The 18,774-nt window shown below is 42.6% G+C and overlaps 1 protein-coding gene across 1 annotated transcript in view; it reads left to right on the forward strand.

Moving 5' to 3' along the window:
- The first annotated feature begins 1,992 nt into the window (after positions 1–1,992).
- The window catches only part of LOC105266681 (nuclear hormone receptor E75), a 39,565-nt gene continuing 22,783 nt past the window's right edge, over positions 1,993–18,774 (forward strand). The window contains exon 1 of the mRNA XM_011305025.1: positions 1,993–2,632. Coding sequence (XP_011303327.1) covers positions 2,434–2,632 — 199 coding nt within the window. The 5' untranslated portion in view covers positions 1,993–2,433. The remainder of the gene's footprint in view (positions 2,633–18,774) is intronic.

The raw sequence follows: 18,774 nt of genomic DNA on the forward strand, positions 1-18,774 counted from the left end.
TTCAACGGCCGTACAACAGCCGCATCAACTCGGGTCAATCTCTATTTAAATTCCAAATCCTTTGGCGTTGTCATGGGTCGGAATCTTCTACTCATCTCCAAATACTCAAACTCGAACAGGGAATTATTATTTCAGGTGGAGAGCCTGCACTCCGATCATCTCTCGCCATTCCTATTAATTCTTGAGAATCTTCCAACTTGAGAAAAACATTTTACGGAGAAATTTTACGGGAAATAACGGCAAGTGTGAATTTTTCTCAGTGTATCTCTTCAAGCACCGAGTAAACACCGAACTGGCCCAAATTCACAATTTGCGCAATAACACTCTCCCAACTTTTTTCGCTGACACACTGGCCGCGTCAGCGATTATTCTGTTTGATGCGTCACAACATGTTGAACTCATATGGCAACAACAAAAAATCAGAGATGTAAACACAAGGAATAATCCATCATGAGAAAGGAGTATCCGAAAAATGACAAGCAGTTTGAGCCCGAGCCCCAACAGATTCGGTGTCTGTACGATTTCATGGATCAACCGACAAACGTCGAGGATCTCAGGGGGGTACCAAAAGACGACCTCCTCAAAATCTAAAACGGCATCAGCAGGTTAGTCGACCAATTGAATTGACAAACTCAGCGGGAAAACTCGTCGAAATTTTTGCGCCCACTCCACCCTCACTCCATCCATCTCCAAAGGGGTGGGAATAATTTACGGGTAGTAGCACAGACTATTGGGGAATTTATGACCGAGTGCATGAAGAGAGTGTGAAAACCGCATGGTCATAAAATTTTTGGCCACAACCCTATGACCGCACTAACCCCTCATAAATTTTCCATTTGACGAGACATCCTGACTCGTCCTCATTCCAATATTCTCGTGATATTGAAACAATTGTCTTCTGCGGTCGGAGGATTATTCCTACCCACCGCAATAAATCAATTCTCCACCCATTGCTTTGTCCCCACATCTCTCACAAGAAAAAGAAAAAAAAAATGCATAACGGAAGTTCCTCGAGAGAAACCAGTTGAGCGACTCTCACCAAAAAACTTCCATCGAGAGCAAAAGTATGACGATAAGGAAAAAAAAAAGCTAAACATTTTTCGTAGACGAAGACCCGTCTAACAGCCTTGCCTATCGTCACTATTCTCCGAAGTTGAGTTGGAATAGGCCATCGACTTTACCGCTAATTCGCCAACTGTTTGGCATTCTCCTCTGTCTCACCTGTCAAACAATCCGATTCACGCAATTTTCGTCGTGCGTGGGTGGTACTTTCACTTTCTCAAAGTACAGCGGATGAATTCTCTTTGTCTCTGCCAAAACAATGATTTATCGAGTATGAACGACAGCTCACTCCAATTGTATCTAAATCGAGAAAGCTGTAATTGCTGTTATGACCAGACAACTACGAACATCTCATCAACGACGTGAACTCGTCTTGAGGCTCTTGTAAATCCTTGATCCTAATGATGGGTCAACCGTGCCAATTGGCCGATGCGGCTGAACCCGATTCGTTCTAAAATTCCCCACGCCTTTGATAAACGCAACTCCAAGGTACTCCAATCAACATACAGCAAAAATTAAATAGTTCAAATTGACGTCATCTGCCACACGCTCAAATTTTCAATGATCGAATTGTCTCATAGACGATGTGTAGCGGTCGATTGAAAAATAGTGAGATGGAGGGAATTGTGAGGTAATTTTGAGGAGAATCGCGGAGAAGGCAAAAGTATGATTCAAGATAATGGCGATATGTTAGTCGTTCACCCGGTGATAACATTCGGATTATCTAATCGACAAATGGCAATAACCGAAAAATAATTTGGAAAAATAGTGAGAGGGAGGGAATTTTGAGGTGAAGGGGGAGGAATCGGCAAGAGGCTGAGGAGGCTCAAGAGGCTCAAGAGGCTCAAGAGCACGAGGCAAATGGCAAGTGGCGGCGGTGGTGAAGTTGTATTTGGCGCAAGCGCGCTAACGTACGTTATTCCGACGCGGTCAAGTCACTCGCGCACCGCACGCCATACACAACCCATCACGCTCTTTTCCTCGCTACGGCCAACCACGCGGTCAACTGTAATAACCCCCTAGTAAACAATTTCATTATTCCAATTTATCATTATCACCAATCATTTGATCCTCATTAAATTGCCAGCGGAAGCAGCGAGGGCAGTGAACAAAGTGCCGAGTGTTATTGTTTTACTGATTTTTTTTTTTTTTCGTCAACGGACAGTTGTCAACTGTTGTCACTGACGGAGCCCACAGTTCCTGATGAAAATCCTCAGGATCCTCAGTTCCAATGAGTGATGACGAAGACTTTGGTTTTAATTGAGTGAATTTGGTGTGGCATGTCAGTTCTCACGCGGGGACTGAAGACCGTATCAGTGGCCAGTTGAACATCATCACTTGGTTCAACAACAAAACGATTGTTCACGTGGTATGATAGACAGGCGGGTGGAGGACTGGTGTGTTCAAGCAATGACTGTACAGGAATTTAAGCCGCGAGGGGCTGGAGATGGACAGCCAGCTGGTGATATTCTCTCACCACCTGAGGTACTTGATAACGACAAGGAAGCCGGTTATCGGGAGGTTTTTCTACCCCAGGACAGCGAAAATCTTCTCGGTCGAGTACTAGCTGGTGAGCAAGTCTTTCAATATAACCTCCCAATCACTCGACTGTACTGTCAAAAATGCCTAAAAATTCAATTGTAAAAAAAAAAAACAATCTGAAAAGTCTCGCAGCAGGCGCTTAGCGAGCGGAGGCGGCAGTTTCACTTTCCAGCGCTGGAATGTAGGTCGAGGGACCCGGGACGAGGCTAGTTCGTTGCCCCTCGACGGCCTTCCACTCGGTGTGCCGCTATTTTTTTTCCCCTCATTTCTTATCCCCCACTCGTGTTACGCGCACACTCGCACTATTGCCCCCGCAATACGCAAGTATCCGTGTATGTCTGCGTGAAACAGCTCTAGCCTAGATAAACATACCGAGCAGCACCCCCTCCATTTGTTCGTGGGTACCTCACATATATGAGGGGGGAAAGAGGGGGCCCCCACCCAGGTCGACATCCCATCGGGCTGAGAGCGGGCAACTGGCAGGAAAGTGGGTCGACGGGGCCTTGGCGCGAGGCTAGTTCGTTCACCCTGCCTCGACCCGTAACTGGGGCAAGATGAAATTAACCGAGGTATCCCCCACCACTCAATTAATCTCCCTCTCGCTCACTCCCCCTAGAATATTCTCGGAGTGGGAGTGGGAGCCGAGGGAGGGGTGACTCAGGGGGCTGGTAACACTCTGCTCTCTGGATCACTCTCTCGCTTACTTTAGCATGTACTCTTTCAACAGATACAATCGCACTCATGAACGTGTACATGGTAATGCGCCCAGCACTCGAGTCTACAGAGTTCAACAAACTTCAACTGGGACTCGGTAATATCCCCCACCCAACTTGCCCTCCCCTTCGCGTTCTCTTCCTCGCGAATAAATCCCCACCCACGTAGCCACCATCGAAGGTCACACGCTTCTATTACTCACATCGCCGACTTGGGAGACTAACTCTTGGTTTACGTTTTTTTTTATCAATTTTTTTTTCTCGTTTTTTTTTTTTCGAGGATCCATGGGGCCCCGGGGCCAAGGGATGCCGTTATGTAACAGGCTCTTGTGAGATTCCTTGGATGTTTTTTTTCAGTGGTGAAAGTGGCTAATCCAAGTCCCTGATCACTCTCGCTTACACCGCTTTTACTTCCACCTCCCTTGGTTCGTGATGAAGACGTCGTGGGCTTTCACCGGGAGGCAAGACCCGTCCGCGTTTTCCGCCCGGTGCACTGACCTGCCTCACTGCCACGGTCCGGCGTGAGGTTTTTTCTACAAACCCATTTTTCGGGGACTAGGGCAAGCAGACCTAGAGGCCTAGGGAATTTTTACTAAACCATTTCATTTCTGGTGGTTTCAAAATCAAAATTGAATATTTTAATTTTTTTGATGCAATTAATTAAATTCTTTGAATTGTGATTTACATGAATGAAAAATTTACATGAAGACCCTTGGAGTCGAATGCTTTTATTATCACCTCCCGCTTGAGGGTCAGGTATACAAATTTCGGGTGATGACCATAAGCGAAACCCTTGCTGAAAATCTTTAGTACCCATCATCGCAGTTAATCCTGCATTACCCTTTGCATTTCCAAATTTCTGAAAATGCATTTTATTTTCCGATATTTTATGAGTCCCCCCAATATATCTCCCGAAAATTGTCCTATCTTCACTCAGGTCTGAAAAACGGCGAATAAAAAAAAATGTAAAAACTCCAGAGATTCATGTATTTTTTTTTTAACGTAAAAATCCGTGAAAATTTTGAATTTTACGTATAAAGGAGGAAATTGATGTAACGACGGGGTAAAAAAAGTGGTGGGTCGCGTGTTGTGTGTCGAAATAAATTTGTGGCCTCCGGCGTCTTCTCGTCGTCCCCTCGCCAATCGGGTATTTTCTAATTGCGTTGTGCTAACCTCAAAAGCAAGCTCTCGGGCAATGGCCTAGCCTCCTACCGGCCTCTGTTAACCTCGATCTAGGTACACACGATCTATCTCTCCCACTTTAAACTATTTACACCATCGGGCGAGATTGTCCCTCTCGCATTAAACGCCCCGTTCAATTGCACCAATGGTACGTCGGAGTCGGGGTCGAGTCTAGGCCTCGGTACCACTTTGCCAATCCGTTACAACGGGAATTAATGAAAGCACTTCGACATCCCTTTCGTCGATTGTCCTCCGCTCCTCGGTATATTTCTCGCGGTTTTCCTTTCTATATCAGTTTGCCGTCTCGATTACAACTTGATGGCCTCAAGGTGAACAACCTCCAATGGGGTCGGAGGCTCTTATCTCACGAGCACTTGGGGATAGGCCTTATCGGCCGAGTTTTTCGTTTTATAACAGACTGTTATGCGAAAAATATCTTGATGCTTGTGTATCACGCGCGTTGCCCCACAGCCAACAATTTATATTTTGGAAAATTTTAAACAATTCAATCAATTAATGAAGAATATTGGTAAAAATTTTCTCGGAGGAACTGATAAGAGCGTTGAGTTTTTCCGAGCGAATGTCATTTAGCAGAAGTAAATAAATTTAGCGGAAGTATTTTATTCATCGTTGAGTGAAGCCGTCGGAGAAATTATGATGAATCGAGGAGTCACGGTCCAGGGATATGAAAGTAAAAGTGGTTGGGGCCCAGGCAGGTGAAAGGGAAGTGGAATTTGTGTACACACGCGAGAGAAGAGGCCCCACTCTCATTATAACCTCCTAACTGATTTCTTCTTTCGCTTTTCATTGGCTTTCCCTCTCGGTCAGTGGAAATTTACATTTTTCACTCGTACTGGTCCACTTTCTCCGGATGACTCCCACTCATTATGCAATTGCATTATGCCAAGCGATTGTCAATGCAATTGGAGTAAAAAGGCGGTGGATACGTGCACTGACCCCATTAGGAATGTACTTAACGCGTTTTATTCGGCGGAAATTCGAACTAGTGCCTGGTACGAGGAGCCGCTGCTTGGGTCTGTCAATATAGGGTGAGAGGTTGCCCAGGGCAATGACTCCTGACCCACCGGTGCCTCAAATCCCTCATCTCCATCGACCTCCATTCACCAAAATTAATACATCATCTAAACCATTATCCACATTAATAGTCATTGCGAGTATTAGGCATTTCTATAAACTTTCTACTAGTACAAGCGATGAGAATAAAATTCATTTCGGGTTTTCATTAAAATCAATTTTTTCACAATAAATAATCCTTTCTATGACTGTATAACACCCATTAACCAATAGGTCATGTCGATTAAAAGATCTGGATAAATAGAATGTAAAAAAAATTAAACTTACGAAATAGCGAATGTAGGCTGACCTCCCCCGGGACATCGAGCTGGCCTAGTTTTCATGTGCCACCCTAGCCGGTCAATGAACTCATGACCTCGACGCTCACCCCCGCTAACCAACCACCCACCCACCCACATTAAATAGTTCTCTAGAGCATGGCATATGGATATTTGAGCTTGCATCCTGATTACACGGCCAAAAAAAATATTAGAAAAATTACACGACACGGGAAAAACATTTAGAAACAATTCAAAATATTTGTCGCACACGTTCAATTACAAAATTTCTCGAAATTCCAGCATTAAACTTTACAAAAAAGCGTAGCGAAAGGTTAAATGCATTCACATGGTTTTAGAGAAGGTTTGCCAGCAGTAAATTTTCCATTTCTCCCAATTTTTTTTTCCAATATTATATTTAGCGCAATAAAACGGTGGGGATTTTTCGAACGGTCGTGCCACTAACTCCGAAATTACTCCGTTCGGGGTCCCGTTGGGAAAATGTGCTCGCAACACTTTACCGTTTTTTTTTTGCACAGACCAATCGTAGCCCTAATGCACAGTCATACCGATTTTTATTACAAGAGGGGAAAATTTACGGTGAAGAGGTTGAGCAAAAAATCGGCCTTTAAGCGTCTAATCCTTTGGAATAACGCCTTTACTCTTTTACGACGGACACTTCCTAGTTTTATGGAAAAATTCGGATGGGATTCCCCTTTTTTCCAAACGGACATTTCTAAACAACCGCCATGTACAACCCTAGGCAATTTATTTCTTGAAAAACCCCGTTAAAGGCACGCGGGGGACGAAGTCACTTCTCGACCCCTTTTTATTTTTATTACTCACCCTTTTGCCTTTTTAAGGGGTACAGTTATTAAGGCACATGGTCAGCAGAAGGTGAAAGGTCCCGTAGACATTTACCCTCTGAATTTTTCCTGAAAAACCCTCTTCCATCGTCTCATAAATAAAGGACTACGGAAAAGATTTTTCCACGGAGAAATTACAACTCTTCCGTTTCTGGGCCCAATAAAGTCCCGAAAAATCTCTTCGGAGGATTTTTATTTTTTCGCAGACAAGGCTGTCAAGTTGTACATAATAAATTCCTCTTGAACTAAAAATATCTAAAAAAAAAAAAAAACTATTGATTTTAGAAACAATCATTAAGGAACTTTTTTCTAGCAGAAATTGATTAAGCTACGAAAAAAAAATCCCATAACACTTGGATCTCGGATCAATAATTTTCGAGAGAAATCGATTTGAAATGGTTAAAGTGCGATGACGAATTTTGGGCAAATTTCGCCGAAATTTCGAATAGTTAGAGGGAAAAATCAATGGAGCGTTGTAAATTGGAAAACTGGGGAGATGGTTTACCTGAATATGTGAGGTAGTGGAGCAGAGCTACGGGGTCAACGCTGCATTCGCGCTCCAAAAACCGATAAAGACAAAGTGAAAGAGAAAAATCAAAGTCGACAAAGGACCGACAAAAATAGGGTCGTCGATCGCATTTCAGGTTGCATCGAATTCTCCGATATTTCTCGGATGTATTTTTGTGATAGTTGTCCAGAATATTCGGAATCATCAAATACAAATGGGAAATACCGGGTGCACCGACCCCACAGCATCAATTGGGTCGCTGACTAAGATCGATAATTCTTCTCTGATTTTCGTTCACCCGAAAACATTATCTCTCAACAACGCCCCATTTCCATTCCATTCCATTGTAATAATTTCCACGGCAATTTCGCCTGAAATTGCGTCTCTAATCCCCAAATTCAGGCCAGTATAAGTGTATACTCTCACCTGCACACATAACTTATTTCAGTAGCAAATAACAATCTCCAGGCCATTAAACTCGATTACGACTGAGCTAGTGGGACTTTCACGTTTTCTTAATTGACTTTCACACGGAACAATTGCAATACTGCATCAACTAGATCGTAAATTACTCAATTACCGGTGTGACGAGTTCATCCATCATCTCACGCTTCATAGTTATTCTTTATTCACGCGACAAAAAAAAAATCCATTGGCATTTTTCATAAATAATTGATACAATAAATTTTTACGCGCTTGAAATAATTTTTCTCAATAGGAAATTAATGAAGCGAATAATTTTAATGGGTAGGAGTGTGGACGAAAATCGTTTCACTGGAGAATTTCGAAATATCTAGAAAGCATCAGGTCATCACCCTAAAACGAGGTCTTCACACTCCTCTTCTCGGGCTTGACGTCAGAGCCTTCTCTCCCATCCCCGAATCAACCCCTCAATATGGGGTGGTTTTCAACCCCCTCCTGGGCCTATGAGTCGCACGCAGAAAGTGCAATGACCTCGGTGCCACGACCCTCAACTCGGTCAACCTCGACACACATCTCCGATTTTTTCTCATTCCCCGGGATTTTCACCGTGGCTAAAGGAAAATTCAGAACAAAAATTCATGTAAATTTAATGGAAAGCATGGAAAATTGATGTGCTTGTACTTGAAATTTTGAGTTATTGTCGAAAGGGTGAATTGAAACTGATTCTGACAGGAATCTGATGAGAAAAAATGGGTTAACATCGGTGCAGGTCCCGATTACGTATGTCTATCCCGACGCACATCCAACGTAACCCGCACTTTATGTACTTCTATGTAATCCCAAACACAATTGCGCAACTGAGCACTGAATATCTCGATTTTATGTCTGTTATGACTGGCTGCAGCATACGGTCCTCCTCTTAAGACACACATAACACGTACGCTGCAGCCAATCTCCGGATTGCACTTGGCTTCTTTCGACATAACTTTCACAAAACTTTCTAGTTGTTCTCGTTTTCTACGTCGGTCAACAACCGGATAAACCCCATTGCACCCCGGATTGAATGGAAATTCCATTAATCCACCGACTCACTTCCCCCCTCTCCCCCAGGCTTAATTGCAATTTTTTGTTTCCAACTGAAAAAAAAATGCTCAACTCCGATCCGCGGTTATCAATGCATTTTTCAACAATATAATTGATTTAAAATTAAAATTCACATTGACAATTAATAAATTTTTAAACAAAGAATACAATTTTTAGCCCAAACAATTGAACGTTCATTAACTCATTTGAAATAATTCTAATTCTTGAAAATTGTGTTCTCGAATACTGATATGGAATCGTATTTTCTGAAAAATCAATCTCGATGATTCACTATTTTATTAGAGATGTAATAATAATGTTTGAACCAATTTAGACAATCGCGTAACCTACTATTACGGAAATCCACTGAATAGCCTTATGTAAATCGAAAATTCTTATGTAAAACCCGTCAGGTTTTCGTGTGCGTCACTAAACCAGTGTGTGATGTAATTTCTCTCTTTAACGGTTCTGTGACCGAATTTTTCTTCCCGAACATTCTCTTTCCCACAATCCTTACTGCCCTTCATCAGTTACAAAATACACAGCAAACGGACTAACCCCAATCAATAATGCGAAATTCATCGACAACTCATGACAATTGAATTGAACATGAATTATGAAATTCCATATTAATATTTCACATATCTCGATGAATAAGTGATAGACAAAAAAATTAAAAATGGTTATTTTAATTCCCGTGTCGAAAAATAGAGAATAAAGGAAATAAAAATAATACTGAAGAAAGAATATCACGCAACGAATGCATCACTCTGGGATTAGATGGAAAAAGATGGAAAAAGGCTGAGAAAAGTGGGAAAAAAAAATTTAATCCACGCGTCAAATGAAAAAAAAAAATAATGAAGAGGGAACGAGACGAGGCGCATGCGTCACTCATCTCAAGGCCTCGGTGCGTATTAGCTCTTTTGCGTTCGCTTCGCGATGTCCCACTTTCCTTTGCGCTCGGTCAACGACCCGTTCAACTCTTGTGTTCACCTCTCGTCCCCTCCCGCTGGTTCGAGGTAAATTTCCAAGGTGGAACCAACACATTCACCCGGATCACCATCGCTATACAACGCGCACGCGTTTCTCCCCACCAGGCACCAGCGAAAATCCCCTCCCATTCTCTTATCACCGCCCACCCCCTCGCTCGATGATTCGCGCGAGGGTTCCGCGATTATCCAGTTGCGGCGCCACGGTACTTTCGCTATAAAAGTCGCGAAACGTCGGCACTGTAGATTTCGCGAGTGAATATTACTCGCCATATGAGGAGGTCGGTAAAGATACTCTGGCGGGACTGATAGCGAGAATTGATGAGTTTTCGCGGTGACCAAGAGGTGGTGATGTGAGGTCGACGGATGCACGGGGGATTCCCCCGTGAATCTATTTCTTCCAGCCCAGTATACGATATCTGACCGCTCAAAGGGGCTAAAATTTTGAGAAGAATAAAAGATTGCAGACATTCAGTACCACCAACCACAACTCCATCCACACTATTCCATTTCGCCATTGACGCACTTGGGTAAAAATCCACCGCGCCCATCCCTCGTCATCAATTGCTCCTCGGGTTCGTTGATCCCGTTGAGCCATATAAATAGCAATTATCTCCGTGTCCTCCACATGTCCCAGTTAATTTTGAATGTCTACTCGAATAACTTGAAGCACACCCTATCTGTCTCCTGTTACGAGGATTATTTTCACATCATTGCAATTACCCCTCCGGCCTCATTCCCCATCTCCCACGTATTCGCCCAACGCCCACTCCAGGGGAATTAATATAATCCCTTGACGTCAGTCGCCCTTTACCTCCATTAAAATTTAACCCCAAAAATATTGATAACAAGAATCTAAAGGATTTCACTGCTCTCTGCGCTATCACAAGCCGAATAATTATCATTCCCTAATCAAAAATAAACAGGGGAAGCTACAGCCGAGGGCACGCGTGGGCGCCAGCGCGTGCGCATAATTCACATCATCCCTTTCCCACCATTCAAGAATCAACCCCTGTTTACAATATCTTATCACTCTTTCCGCGACAGTCAACAGTTGATATCAATCTCAATAAATTCAATAGCCAAACTCAAGAATGTTGGGTGGTGAAATGTGCGGTGAAATGTGCGATGAAAGTAATGAGATAAATGGTGAACCAGAAGTGGTCCAGCCCGATGACCGGAGTTTGGATCCTTCCGAGGTGTGCGAGGTGACGATCTTCGTTACAGAGGCGAATGACATCGGAAAAACGAGGAGAGCTTATCGTCAAAAAGGTTCGGACATGATTATCCTTTCTGCCCTGCTGCCCTACTACCCTCACCCCTGCTCGCCTTCCTAAATAAAATCGTTTGCTATCACATAACATGAAGTTGAGCGATTTTTTTATGCAAGGATCGGGAAAACCAATAATCCCCTGATGATGGGGGTGTTATAAAAGTTGATGAGATTACTCATAATTGGGTGAGATAATATTGTGAGCATTTTCAAGGGGTGGCAGGGTACTCTCGTTTCATCCCCGAAACCTATCGATTTTCCGGTCTCACGTGCTCACTGACATTGACATTGCCCGTTAGAAGGTGCTCCGGTGTCTCCTCAAAACACGTAATATCGCCATCTTGCGGTAGCGAACTCATTTGAGATTTGTAGATTGAGCTTCTGGTAAGGACCGTGCGATGTCACCGCCACTATTGATGGTTTATCTGATCTGATACTTAATCTAGTATTATTTTGGTAGGATTGAGTTGGAAAAATAGACATTATCGTACCGGTTTCATCCCGTTAAAACAGCCGGAAGAGACAGAGTCCTGCGCCATTGTTGCTTGACGAGGAGCGTAACCCTTCTCGTGAGAACGTTGCGGTACTCGAGTTGGATAGTAAATCGTGGGAGAAAACGGGGGTTGGATTTTTCCAGGAGGGATTTATGACGACGTTTTACGACCGCTCACGGCTCACTGCCGAACAAAAATTATCTCCCGATGATGACGCGCGTCTATTTCTCTCGTTAAATTGCATCAATGATAAATCGCCATTATCCCGACGTTAAAAATATGACGTTTTCGTCAGTCGTTACGGATGGTGAATTTTTTTTAGAGATCGCATCGAAATTTTGGACTCAAGATTGGAGATCAAGATATTTTTATACTAAAATTTTCAAGTTGTCCCAGTAGATATTGAGAAATAAGATGGGCAATTTATCGCGAAAATTTTCAACAGTATAACTACTACCTGGGACAGATTTGTTAATAGAAGGAAACACCAAAAAATCATTGCGTCACAGCTATTATCGAATGTTGTTTGTCTACGTCTGCCCGTGAAGTACCGTTCCAGATAGTTTTGGGTTGGATCGAAAAATAAAAAAAGATATTAGTACGTTCATAATAAAGCGGGGTCTACGGCCGCTATTGAGGTCTCTATACTGCCTGCTCGCGCTGCTAACAGAATTTAAGCTTACCTCACACCAAATGTCCCTTCCTAAACACTCAACTGAGAAAGAACAGTTACGGGTTTGCTCGACTCATTTCCTCAAAAAATCTCCACAATATACCACAGTCATTAACAATCATCAGGATGCCATCAAGCGGTGGAGTAAATGAGACCATTTATTACTGCATACCCACTTTTTTCACATTATTCATCTCCAAAACGATTCAACACTCGCCATCATTGAACTTTGATTATTCACCTCAACTAAACTATCATAATTATTTATTTATTCACATTAACGGGTGGAAAAGGGGAAAAGGGCAATTGCATTGCAATTGCAGTTAACACGAGTTTTTGTACGTGTATGTGCACAAATGCGCGGTGAGAGTGCTTTCACCTTTCTCTCAGGCTCCATCTCATCGGTACCAATGAGTGTCTCTCTTTTGCTCAAGGAGCTCGCGGGATTTTCCTTGTGCGTCTCTTTCTCTTGGAAAGCTTTTACTCTCGATCGCAGCGGTCAATGGTCTCGGTGAAAGCAGTCTATTATATTACTACTGTCTCTTAATGTCTGGATTATTGATACTGAGGATGAAACATCAGAATTTAAACGTAGTAATTATTCATGTACAAAACAAATTCATCAATGGATAGAGAATTGGTTTGGAGGAATTTTATTAACGTTATAGATGAATTATTAATGGGTAATGGGGGGTTGACCCGTGTTGAGTGAGATAATGACGAGAGAATGAATTTCGTAAGGCAAAAGTTCTGGATTTAACTGGCAGTTGTTGGGGGCTAGTCGTCGAAACGGTTGAGAAACGCAAACGGAGCGGAGTTCATGCCGTCCTGAATGTCGGCCACTAACCCCGGCTGGTGAATCAAGGCCGACGCTGCGGCTCTCACTTTCACGCATTAGAGACCAAAACCATTAAGTTCGGTAATTAGAGATTACGTCTGGAATTTTTGAGGCGTTCCAGCTCATGAATAAAAAATAATATTCAAAAGAGCAAAAATAAAAACGATTTAATTATTGAACTATCAAGTTAAATTTATTATACGCTATGGGGTGGCTCCTGGAGAAATCCTTGAGTGGTGATGCGGCCCCACTCTAATCGAATGATCAAAAATATAATATAAATTTAGACTGAAAATTCAATTTTCAGAGAGATTTTTTTTGATTCTCTGCAAAATACAAATCGAGCTGGTGGCCTTGCCTTTTCTGCACTGGACCGAGACAATTGTGAAATACCACGGGATTATAATAGCTCCTTCAGGTACACGTACAGCTCGTCCGAAACAATTGGTTACTTTCAAAATTCCTTCGCCTCTGATCTTTTAATTTCAAATAATGGAGGACGTAAACAAAAAAAAAAAATGGAACACGTGCCATTGGTTTTGTCAGCTAGGGCTCCCCTTCTCCGGGAGATCGGACCGATGAAAATTGGAGGCGTCACTTGCGTAATGTCCAAGCGCACGTTCTCTTAAGTTGCCCTTAATAAAATTTTAGACTGGTCATTGCCCTCGGTAACCTCAATCCACCAAATTTATCGTCAAATCTGTCCCACCATTTTAATCCAGTCCTCTTCGTAATAAATTGAGCAATATTTTATTACTCAAGAGTGCGTCATTATTATTGAAAAAATGACGTCTTTTCAATAACAAGATAAATTTTCCAGTAGAATCTAGGCGATTTAATTAACGAACTCGATAACTCGTTCCTGCGTATTTTACCAAATGGTGTTTACCAAATGGTACCATTTAGAAATGTAATTGTGTACTATAAGCGCGGCGGGTGAAGCTCGGCGAACCGTTGGCGTACGTTGACACGGGATATACATATATTGGCAGCAGACGGGATGAGGGATTCCATAGGTCACTCACCGTTTGCCGTCGATGAGACTAGATGCCACGTGCTTTGAGTATTTTGCCTTGTGTGCGAGCTACGCGCTTTTCCACCACTATCAAAGACCCCTCGCGCATTTTTATCCACTCATTGCGCATATTCTTCTCTTCCGCGTGTTGTATCCTTCAAGGATATAACGGGTCGTGTGGACACGCGTGAGGATCGTTGGCCTGATTGCGAATATTTTCAAGGCAAAAAAATTCCTGCCATTGGTTATTTAAAAAATAAAAGAGAAGAGAAAAAATGGGGGATCGCGTGCATTCTGAAAGAATATATAGGAGTCGAGGCGATAGAACGGAAAAGTTCTAAAAATATATGGCACTAATAAACCTACATTCGTTGGATAAGCAAACCTCTAACTTCTATCGCCGTTAAGAATCCAGATGAAAAAGGTGATTCTGCATGGTTGATTTTGGAATTGATTCGGGTGACTCCGGGCTCTGTTAAACTGGAATTCGGGAGGAATGCGAGGTAAAGTGTCATTTGCCAGAAGTGAGTCAAGCTGATGAAGCGGCAGATGGAAAAAGATGGAAAAAGACGGGATGATATCCCTATAACGATTAACGATATTCATTAGAATGAATGAGCGTGCCTAATAACGTAACCGAAAATACGAGAACGCCGGAAGGTAAACAACAGTATGAAACATTATGAAAAAAATTGGGGTTAGACCTACTGACGGTGTCCGACGGCGTGGGAGTTGTTTACGTTTGATTTGGGTTAGATATTTGAGGTTCTAAACTTGACTCACTCTGACTTGTGGGATGACTCCATCACTCTTCAAAGCAAACAAAGTAAATGTGAAATAACATGGTCCGTGGAATTCGAAAAATTCTCTGGGGGGTTAATTTATCTGGTTGTTGAGGAAATTGAGGGAATAATGGTAATGAGGGTGATATCCCTATTTCGTCACCAGGTCGGGTTGAATAACCCGCGTTACGTCATTGACTCACGCTCCTCATGATTCTGGGAGGGGGCAATGCCGAAGAAGTGGGAAAAATGTAAAGGAAGGGATAAAAAGCCGAAGTGGGGACAACCGGGGTCGATCACCTACGTACTTGGAGTCAGTGACACCTACAGGCTATAAGGATTCCTTCATGTACTCTCCACCTTCATTTTCGTTATTATTATTGTATTTTTTGAGAATTTTTTGCGGAACGTGGAGGCGCCAGACTTCTGCAATCTATGATCCACAATTGTCAACAAATTAAATCGTAACTCACATGACACTTGGGATGATTAATTCACGTGAAATCTTGCGAGAAGTGGGGAAAAAAATTATTTATCGAGATGATTCGGAAGCAGTGGAGGCCAGTGTTGGTCGTCAAAGGTGTAGCTTCCGGCGGTTAACCTTGACCACGCGATGTCGGTATACATGTCCCTGAATTCAATGTACTTAGCGTACCGTGACGTCCGGATGAAGGAGTCGAGGACCTCGACTACTCCTTTCTTGGCGAATATTTAGCAATCGCGGTTCGTCGAAAATAATAGAAATGTATTATGCAAGAGCCACTGACCGACCGAGGACGATCGTGTTCGAGGGTTCAGGGACAGGAGACGTGTTTTCACGCCTCCGGATGTCTGGGGGAATAGACCATGTCTCTTTATTTTTGATTGAATCATCACGCACACATCTGTAAAAATATCGCGCCAGACATCTCATCTCTTGAGAATAAATCTGAAATAATTATTTTTTCTCTCTCTGTCGCATTTGAAAGACATGAGGAGTTCAGGTAATTCCAACTGACTTAAAGCTTCTGTAAATTGAAACCGATTTTTGAAACCGAGACAGTGACGATTATTTTTTGAGTGCATCGGCGCGTCGAGTTGTAGGAGAAATTCCTTCTATTCTGAGAGTTCATGAAATTTAATGCAGTTGGGAGAATTGAATATTCAGTTGTTGAATCGAAAGAAAGTTTGAGGAACGTTGGAGAATAGGAAGCATCGACCGGCCGTGACCGTATAGGGCTGCGATCGGTTCGAAGACCCCGAGGAATTCCAATTCCCTCGGTCAATTCGTTTCAAGGTGAAAATTGCAAATAAATTTTCCCTTTGTAAAGTGTTGGTTAATCTGCAAGTATTTTGCGCATCTCGGGTAGGATTTCGGTCAGTGAACTTGACGATTTTATTCCCTTTTTGCATAATGGGGAAATCATTTTACCGTGGATTACTGGTAGTTGCAAAAAATGATGGAAAATGGGGCAAGTGGACGTGGCTAGTCGCTTCCTCGTTTCATTGTCGCGAATTTGGATCGTCTAACTGTATTTCTGTGGCTCTAAGTCGATGCGAACCCCTTTGGCACAGGAGGTCGTGCATCTGTAGAATCACTATAACCACATGACGCCTTGCGGCTCTCTCTAACCTCCGACTTTTATTTTTCTACGTGAAAAAGTTCCCACCATTATTCATTTTCCCCTATTTTATTGTCCTTTTTCCAATTCATCTTCACTCCTTCACTCCGCCAAGTTTAAGCTCAGTAAATATCACATGAAATTTGCGACAATCGCTCTGAAATTGAAATCGCTCAGTAATATCCGGTATAATGGTTATCACGAAAAATGGGTAATTTTTAATGAACAATGGAAAATGTGGAACTGCTGGTAAAAATAAATATAGCGCGATTAGAATGCAGGAAATATTGTCAAGTGTATTGGCAGTGGCCATATGCCCGAGAATCCGACGCGGAAATGGCGCACGTCGCATAGATAACAGGGTTTGCGGTTAGCCACGATGTGTTCGCCCATGTCCAAGCATTATATGCGTTGGCGTGGTCGCGTATACTCGTATTAGCATCGATAGCGGGGTTACCTGGGTCACTGAACCCATCCTATAACCCACCACATAAAGGGGACACCCTTTAATGCACTTAAACAATGCACACTCAAACATTACTGACATTGCACTTAATAAATCAACATTTCTAGGCACTTTGGCTATTTTTAAGAAAGCCACCTTTTATCGATTTTCATGATCTGCCGATTGATCAGCCAATTTGATCATCTATTGATGATTGTTGAATGATTTAAACAGCAGCTGATGCATCACGTTGTCCGCCGAGTGAACGCCTGACCGAATAACCAAATTTGTGGCGCACTTGCCTACTTTCATCACTTGCGTAATGTTGAGCTCTGCAATGAAAATTCTCCATTAAACCGATGAGCACTTCTCCACGGAAATAATTATCTCGCAAATAATATTCTTCAAATTACCCAATCCCACCCGCAACAGATTAACTGCCGTTGTTTTATCCATTGAGTATTGAAATAACTAGAAATTTTTTAAACATCGAGCAAATAAAGCCGAGATAACGAGATAAATGGAGACCAGCTTTCGCCCATGGATTTACTTTCACTTGGGAAAAAGCCCGTCATTGTCCATTGTTCTTTCTAGAATAATTCTTTCACCTCATCTCCAACACACTGTAAACGACAATTGAGTTCACGAAAGTAGTGGAATATTTTTCCTTATTTCATTGGATTGGGCGAATCGGGGGCGAGTGAAAATAAAGCGGAAAAATGGTGGGAAAATTTCGTCGGGTTCAATTCCAAGTGAGTGGATTACGCAAGTCGTAAGGGAGAAATTCCAGTGAATTATTAATCATTAAAAATCATTGGACAATGCAGAAAATACGTTAAAGATGGGGAAAATCAGTGAAATGAGGATCTCATAATTCTGAGAAATCCAAGGAAATGCCTATCCATTGGCTATCCTTGGATTTTGAGAAGGGGCCCATGGGAAGATCGGGTAGATATGGAGCAATATGGTTAGCAATATAAATGGAGGTGAGTGACCGCCGTCCAGTTGCGTTCACTGGCCTCTCAACGCAGAGAGTACGCGGATAATCATTTCCCCTCTTACATACCCTCCCCCTCCTGATTGTACTTCTGCTCTTACCAGAACATTCACCCCCACATCAATGTGTGTACAGACTGGAGTGTTTGTACCCTCGTTTGTGCGCACGCGCTCAATCAATTTGGGACAGCCTGATCTAGGACACTAGGAAGTGCATCAACTTCCAGTGGAATAATTCAGTTAATACAATATAAAATAAAAATAAAAATACTGAGGCTATTTATCTACTTTTTGTTACTGAAAATCCCCTTATCTCTTCACAATTCCCGACAAGAAATTTACTGAGATGATATATTTGGTAGTGGCATTAGGATATTTCTATGGTATATTTGACTGCACGATTAGAGGGGGCCGATGGGGATGGTGTGGACTAGGCTTTCTCATGGTTTATTGCAGTTGGGTCTTCTTGCTCTCAATTGACTTTTTCATTCTTCAGGTTGCGCAAGGTGAAACCCCTTGCGAAGGGGTTCTTTCGTCCGGAATTGCGGTGAAACCCTCGTCAATGTCCTCGTCAATGGGGAAAGTTGGGGACAATGGGCATTTCGGGAGATTTTTGCATGGGTGTTACCTTGCAACTGAATTCGACACGGTAATGCGACACGGAAACGTTGGTCAAACGGTCATATAACTCCTTAGAATTCACTCGACTCTTTGGCAAGACCAATAGCATTTTCAGAAAATCCGCTTGAATAATGTGTCCGATGATATCAATTTATTTAATTGCAAAACTTGTGAAAATTCTTGATATCCGCCCAAGTGTCGGGGCAACTTCATTGAATTAACTGGAAGGAGGACAAAAAAGATTCGTCCAAATGTAAAAATTTCGATGAAAAAGCAAGTCTTTCTCAGCAATGGCAGTCGTTGAACCTCGATTGTT

The sequence above is a fragment of the Fopius arisanus genome, unplaced genomic scaffold, assembly GCF_000806365.1.
Source record: "Fopius arisanus strain USDA-PBARC FA_bdor unplaced genomic scaffold, ASM80636v1 scaffold00040, whole genome shotgun sequence".
Classification (NCBI taxonomy): domain Eukaryota; kingdom Metazoa; phylum Arthropoda; class Insecta; order Hymenoptera; family Braconidae; genus Fopius; species Fopius arisanus.